Raw genomic sequence first — 7,821 nt, 5'->3', positions numbered from 1 at the left:
ACACACCGATAACATTCCACCGGTCACCCCTTTCCCACACTGCGATCAAAACCCACCCTTTCGTGGGCACTGAAAGTTCATCCAGTGTCTATTTCTTCTGTATTTCTGTCAGTGTCTTCCGTGTATCTGTGTGTCTGTCTGAAAATCTAGCTGACCTTGTATATATCCCAAACATGCTGAACGCCAGCTGCCCATTATATAGCTCCGCCCTTCCGTAACCATGGAGACTCACGAGCTTCTCGGTGCTCTCTCTCTCTCTCTCTCTCTCTCTCTCTCTCTCTCTCTCTCTCTCTCTCTCTCTCTCTCTCTCTCTCTCTCTCTCTCTCTCTCTCTCTCTCTCTCTCTCTCTCTCTCTCTCTCTCTCTCTCAATCGCTGTACACCAACTCTCTCTCTTTTTAAAGGCACAGTCCATATTGAATACACCTGAGCATCTCGTCACAGTTTTTACAGATAGCGAGGGGTGTCAGCACACTTCTCCACCAATGTGGAAATGCAGTTTACTTGTAGTACCAAACTGGCATTTCTGTCTGTAACAAAATGAAACCCGTCTTGTGTCGGAGTGTTTTGCTAATAATGTTCGTGCAACATTGTGCTGAGTGATCCTGAGTACCTGACTGCAGACCGCAGTCCCTACGCTATGATGGCAGAATATGGCATTAAAGGCAAAACTTTTGACAGTGCGTAGGATCAGAGGGATCTTGGGGTCCGAGTCCACAGAACACACAAAGCTGCTACACAGGTTGACTCTGTGGTTAAGATGGCATATAGTGCATTGGCCTTCACCAATTGTGGGATTGAGTTTAAGAGCTGAGAGGCAATGTAGCAGCTATATAGGACCCTGGTCGGATCCCACTTAGAGTACTGTGCTCAGTTATAATTGCCTCACTACAGGAAGGACATGGAAACCATAGAAAGGGTGCAGAGGAGATTTACAAGGATGTTGTCTGAATTGGGGAGCATGCCTTATGAGAATAGGTTGAGTGAACTCGGCCTTCTTCTCCTTGGAGCGATGGAGGATGAGAGGTCGCCTGATAGAGGTGTACAAGATAATGAGAGGCATTGATCATGTGGACAATCAGAGGCTTTCCCCAGGGCTGAAATAGCTAGCATGAGAGGGCATAGTTTAAGGTGCTTGGAAGTAGATACAGAGGAGATGTCTGGAGTAAGTTTTTTTTTACACAGAGAGAGGTGAGTGCGTGGAATGGGCTGCCGGCGGCGGTGGTGGTGGCTGAAACGATACGGTCTTTTAAGAGACTCCTGGATGGTTACATGGAGCTTAGAAAAAGAGTGCTATGGGTAAAGCCGAGGTAGGTCTAAGGTAGGGACATGTTCGGCACAGCTCTGTGGGCCGAGGGGCCCATATTATGCTGTAGGTTTTCTATGTTTCTACTCAGACGACGGCCACTGGGTTTGCCCCACCTTCCTTTCATTTGCTCTTACTAATCAATCCCAAATGCCGATTGGCCACTAGTTGATTGGTCACCGATTGCTCTATTGCAGTGCCGTGAGCTGCCCCTCGGACAATGAGCCTTATTGAAGTCCCTCTCCAGATTCCCGATGTCCAGGTTGGCCACTAGTCAAAGCTACCGGACTTACCTCTCAGTGATGGCCATGTCAATGACAGGAACATGACACTGGCAACCGAGTACATTGTCTTAGACAAGACACCTGCCAAATCTAATGCCACTCCCCTTCGCACTACATATGGACTGCTGACACTGTATGCATATTGATCTGTTGTCCCCACATGTTCATTGATCTCTTTCCCTCTCTGCAATGTGAATACTCCAGTTAAAGCCATCTCCTGCGTGTGTACTTCTATTTGATATGTAGTTACAGAGACACAATGCAGGCTGACATTTGAGTACAGAAGTGATGACCATCAGTTTCTCTATTCCTCCAACCCTGAGACAATTTTAGATCTAGATTCTTTGTTGTTCTCACAGTTCCAGTCCAAGAAATGCATTTGTCTCTTTCACATTTTGCAAGGGTCATGTGAGAAACGGCAAGAAAAAAATACACAGATATAACTGTAACTAAAAATTTTATTGGTGGCTTATTATACAAATGCCCCAAGTGAAGATGCTGTACCTATCTGCACGCAATGCAACAAGGACTGCTCACTTGGAATAACTTTACAATTGACTTAAATTGTGGTGCTCCTGTCAATATTGTAATGTCATTATGGGTGCAGTAAGAATTAGGCTGAGTGATGACACCTGACAGCTTTACAAACATTTGTAGAATGTAGAAAGGCACCAACTCTATGAATTAATGTATACTCCAATATAATTTAGGAATTGAGCTTCTTACATTGCATAAACAACTGATTAACACATGTTTACAAACTGCATTACATTCCAACAGTTGCTACATTCTCTCATGACTCATGCGGTCCTTTTCGTGGATGCAGACTTCTGGGCAGCATGAGCACATTTCAGATTGGCATCATGCACCGCATCCCACATCAATAGCAGTTCGAAAGGCCGAAAACGGTGCACTAGCAGCAACTCACGGTAATAGCAAGGATTGAAAGAGTCATCTTGGGTTGAAAGAACCCTGACTCCAGCTGTCCTGAATCCACTATGGGAGCGTGGGGCTAGTCCAGTCTTGGCCAGACACATCCCCCAAAATACATCATCAATGGGGTATAGTTCAAGGTCTTGGGCTATGTGGTAAATGATGTGAGCTGTATACACAGACATAAGTATGCCCGCTCCACTAACGTATGGTGGGTACGACTTGATGGTGGTCACTATTTCTGGCACATAATACTTGCTCGACTTCTGGCGTTTGGGCCCAAACCCATAAACGAGATGGCCCACAAACAGGTGTTGGTGAACCTTCATGCCTAGCAAGTAATGAACCATGTTATCGGTGTTGGCAAAGACATCATCATCTCCATTGAAGATGAATTTAGCTCTGGGGCAAAATTCACTGACCCACTGCAGCAACTTGTATTGTTTGAGGGTGAGGTTGAAAAAGGTATCCAAGAAATCCCATTGTAGGACATCTCTGTGTTCTCTGTTTTCCATGGCTAAAAGCTGATTCAATTTCCTCCTTTCCTTTTGATCAGGAGAGACACCAGAGATAAAGACTCTCTTAATTAGGACCCCATTGAATTCGCATTCCTTGCCCCAGGTCTTCCTTACCATTTCCCGCCGATCCTGGTTGAAAGGGTGAGATTTGATCACCAGGAGCAGGAAGACATTCTGAGATCCTTCTCGACCACCACATTTGTCTGGGACATTTTGAATCATGTCAAATTCTCGACAGTGTTTATACATCAAGAAGTTTTTTATGTGCTCTTTCTCTTGATGAAATGAGGACAAGTGCAACAATGTCGTGTTCGCGTGGCACTTTGGCTTGAGCACTGATTTAGTTGCATCAGCAGTAACAACCTTGGGCAGATCTTTGCGATGAACAGTTTCTGCAAGATCATCAGTCTCTCGACGTTGGTCATTATCCCAGAACATGAAGAACAATCCCAGAGTAATCAAAACACCCAGCACTACTTTCTCATAGAATCGCCGACGTCTACTCATCATTCACCTGAAATAAAGAAAAAATATGGATTAATTCAAAGAAAACTTTACATTTACATGATGCTTGAGAAAAATGGGAAGTTTAAACTGTAACGAGTTTCACTAATGATTTGTAATATTGACCTCAAAATGGTGGTGAGGTAAGGAATAGGCAGGGCCCTACACACTGTTGAAAGTTTAATTGACCTGAAGCATTCCATCCCAGCAGAAAAACAAATCTACCTATAGGATACCATCTCTGTCATTAAACTGAAAATCGCATAGTTTTCTTCTGGGCCTTAAAGATATATGATTCCAAAGGCTTTATTCCACCTCGCTTCACAGCTCTCATCACTCCTCTCGGGGCTTAATCTGAGCTGGGCCAGACCTAGAGCAATATAGCACAATGCAGACATTTTGGTCCATGATGTTGCACCGAACTTTTAATCTGCGCCAAGATCAATTGATACCTACTCTCTCAAATAGCTCTCCATTTTTCTTTCATCCATGTGTCTATCTAAAAGCCTCTTAAATCTCACTGATGCATCTACCCTTATCACTACCCAAGCTGTGCATTCCATACAGCCACCATTTTCTTTTTGTTAAAAAATACTACTTCTGACAAACCCCTACACTTTTCTCTAATCACCTTAACATTATGCCCCCTCATATTAGTCATTTCTGCCCTGGGAAAATGTTGTTGGCTCTCCATTCTATCGATGCCTCTTATCAACATATACACCTCTATCAAATCACCACTCCCCACCCCCCCCCCCACCCCACCTTTGCTCTAAAGAGTAAAATCCCAGCTCGTTCACCATTCAGGTTGAGTTCACAGGTTACTAATACTATGGAAGATGATGCATTATTGACCATTGATTAGTAACTGAATATATGGCAGTGCAGGGAAGGTAACGTGCTGGCATAGCTACTGAAGGCATCTGATTTTCATGGTATTTCAACCTGGTCTATGTATGCCTACAATAGGAGAAACAAAGAGAAGTATACTCAAGGACCTTGGCTTTTTGCTTCTATTTTAACCAGAGAATTGTATTCAAAGTTAAATTAGCAGTGGCCCACCCACCCTGCCATCCATTGGTCAAGCCACTTTATGAAAGGCTGCAACTAAGGCATAACTAGTCCCAAAGGCAAGGCTGATTCCACCCAGACATTCAGCAGTATGCAATTGTGACAAGACAGCGAAGCCATCGCAGGCCAACATCTATTGAAGGAAAACGGCATCAGCATCACCTACGGCAGGAATTTACGCTTCATGAAGAGCAGTGAACCTTGGACTCCAGGAGCCCACAGAAAGCACAGATAACTGATAGCAGAAGAGGGCAGATAGTTAGCATGATCCACAATGTGTATGAGTAAAACCTTGGATGCCAGGAGCCCTGAAAAGACACCAGTGACTGATAGCAGAACGATGTGTACAAGTAAAACTATTTGCACTGGGATGCAACTTGTGTCACTTTAGAATTATGTAATCCTAGAGTAATGCGATCTAAACAGGCCCTTCGGCTCAACTGGTCCATACCAACCACAGCATCCTCCCTGATAGTCCCAGTTGTCTAGTTTGGCCCATAACTCTCCAAGCCTCTCCCTTCCATGTACCTGTCCAAATGCCTGTTAAATGTTGCAGTTGAACCCACTTCAACCACTTCATCTGGTAGCTTCTTCCGGGTACTCACTGTCCTCCGTATACAGAGGTTATCCCCAAGGACTCTTTTCAATTTTTCCCCTCCTCTCCTCTATCTGTGACCTTTCATTTTGTGCTCTCCAACTCTCCAATAATGACAACCCACCTTATCAATACCCCTTATGATTTTAAACTTCTGAGGTCACCTCCCATTCTCCAAGGCATAAAGGTCCAGCATGGCCAACCTCTCTGTAACCCAGGCCCTCTAGTCCAAAGAGCATCCTCGTAAATTTCTTCTGCACCCTCTCCAGCTTGACAGCGTCCTTCCTATAACAGGGTAAGCAAAATTGTAGGTAATATTCCAAAAGTGGTCTCAACAACAAATTACATAACTGCAAATAATCCCCCGCTCCTAAACTCTACACCATAACTGATGAAGGCAAGCATGCTAAACGCTTTTTTTTTCTCACCATCCTGCCTTTCAGTGAACTATGCACTTGTCAGTGCCTTGCCATTTACTGTACAAGTTCTACTTCATCTGAATATCCATCACCTCACATATAACAATTACAGCACGGAAACAGTCCATCTCAGTCCTTCGATTCCGTGTCGAATGCTTACACTCACGTAGTCCCACCAACCTGCTCTCAGCCCATAACCCCCCATTCCTTTCCTGTCCATGTTCCTATCTAATTTTTTTTTAAATGACAATATTGAACCTGCCTCTACCACTTCTACTGCAACCTTATTCTACACAGCTACCGCTCCCCGAGTAAAGAAGTTCCCCCTCGTGTTATCCCTAAACTTTTACCCCCTAACTCTCAACTCATGTCCTCTTGTTTGAATCTCCACTACTCTCAATGGAAAAAAAGCCTATCCACGTCAACTCTGTCTATCGCCCTCATAATTTTAAATACCTCTATCAAGTCCTCATTCAACCTTCTACGCTTCAAAGAATAAAGATCTAACTTGTTCAACCTTTCTCTGTAACTTAGGTGCTGAAACCCAGGTAACATGCTAGTAAATCTACTCTGTACTCTATTTTGTTGACCTGTTTCCTATAATTCGGTGACCAGAACAGTACAAAATACTCCAAATTTGGCCTCAGCAATGCCTTGTACAATTTTAACATTACACCCCAAGTCGTATACCCAGTGCTCTTATTTATAAAAGCCAGCATACCAGAAGCTTTCTTCACCACCCGATCCACGAGATTCCACCTTCAGGGAACTATGCACCATTATTCCTAGATCACCCTGTTCTACTGCATTCCTCAATGCCCTACCATTTAACATGATTGTCCTATTTTGAATAGTCCTACCAAAATGTAGCACCTCACACTTCTCAGTATTAAATTCCATCTGCCATCTTTCAGTCTACTCTTCTAACTGGCCTAAATCTCTCTGTAAGCTTTGAAAACCTACTTCATTATCCACAACGCCACCTATCATAGTATCATCAGCATACTTACTAATCCAATTTACTACCCCATCATCCAGATCATTAATGTATATGACAAACAACACTGGACCCAGTACAGATCCCTGCGGCACACCACTAGTCACCGGCCCCCAAACTGACAAACAGTTATCCACCACTACTTTCTGGCATCTCCCATCCAGCCACTGTTGAATCCATTTTACTACTTCAATATTAATACCGAACGATTGAACCTTCCTAACTAACCATCCGTGTAGAACCTTGTCAAAGGCCTTAGTGAACTCCATATAGACAACATCCACTGCTTTACCCTCGTCAACTTTCCTCCTAACCTCTTCAAAAATTCAATAAGATCTGGTGACGTCGCGTGATGACGTAGGGTCAAGACGTTGGGAATCCAGCTCCCTCGTAAAAAGTAATAAAATAAGGTTTAAGTGAAGAAGAGTTAACAAATATCTACTAGAAACTATTTATAAATAGCTCAGGATTATCTTTTGATATGGCTCCTAAACCGAAACAGAAGAAAGCTACTACACTCGAAGACTGCGCAAATCGGCGCGGAAAAAGGCCTAACCGTATCGGCGAAGCCTTGGACTCAAGTTGGATCTCCTCCCGGCGAAGTGCATGGCACTTCTAATGATGCGGGACAGTAAGTTGCAGCAATGTCGGCGGTCTCTAAAAGAAACGGCAAGAACAATGCATGCACGAAGAATCAAGTATGCATGAACAGATATCAGCAAAAGTAACAGAACTACAAATCCCAACTACGGCTAGAAGTGAAACTGAAAGTATATCGGAAGTGGAGTCAGACTCTTTGGGAAATTCAGAGGAAGAAGAAGAGGAAAAGAAAATGGAGATTAAAGGAGTCATAAAAGTTATCCTGATATATATTATGAATGAATTAAAAGCTATAAGAAGGATGCAGAATACACTCGATAATATGGTGGAAAAACAAAAGAAGATGGATAATAAAGTTAAAGAAATGGAAGTAAAAGTGGAAGAAAATACTGAAAGAATAGATAAGATGGAAGACAATAATCTTGCCTGGACAATAAAAAGAAAACGGATGTTGGAAAAAATAGATGCGCTTGAAGACTCAAGTAGACGAAATAATATCAAAATTGTTGGTCTTAAGGAAGGTACAGAGGGAGAAAATCCAATAAAATTATTTCAAGAATGGATTCCGAAAATTTTTGAAATGAAAGAAACAAGCC

At 43.1% G+C, this 7,821-nt stretch overlaps 1 protein-coding gene across 1 annotated transcript; it reads right to left on the bottom strand.

The window, feature by feature from the left end:
- Nucleotides 1-2,388: 2,388 nt before the first annotated feature.
- On the bottom strand, nucleotides 2,389-3,546 carry LOC140723422 (N-acetyllactosaminide beta-1,3-N-acetylglucosaminyltransferase 3-like). The gene is made up of 2 exons (XM_073037990.1): nucleotides 3,154-3,546; nucleotides 2,389-2,946 (listed from the first exon to the last, which is right to left on the bottom strand). The coding sequence occupies exons 1-2, from the start codon at nucleotides 3,544-3,546 to the stop codon at nucleotides 2,389-2,391; spliced, it is 951 nt and encodes a 316-aa protein (XP_072894091.1).
- Nucleotides 3,547-7,821: the final 4,275 nt, after the last annotated feature.

Source organism: Hemitrygon akajei, unplaced genomic scaffold (genome assembly GCF_048418815.1).
Source record: "Hemitrygon akajei unplaced genomic scaffold, sHemAka1.3 Scf000113, whole genome shotgun sequence".
In the NCBI taxonomy this organism is placed as follows: domain Eukaryota; kingdom Metazoa; phylum Chordata; class Chondrichthyes; order Myliobatiformes; family Dasyatidae; genus Hemitrygon; species Hemitrygon akajei.
Note: the sequence above shows the minus strand (reverse complement) of the source record. Positions and strands in the feature narration are given on the sequence as shown.

Bases quoted from the DNA above. Each gene is read 5' to 3' on its own strand.
- LOC140723422 (XM_073037990.1), bottom strand. From the start codon at position 3,546: ATGAGTAGACGTCGGCGATTCTATGAGAAAGTAGTGCTGGGTGTTTTG. The intron at 2,947-3,153 runs GTAAGGAAGACC...AAGTTGCTGCAG, and splicing joins ACCAGGATCGGCGGGAAATG to TGGGTCAGTGAATTTTGCCC.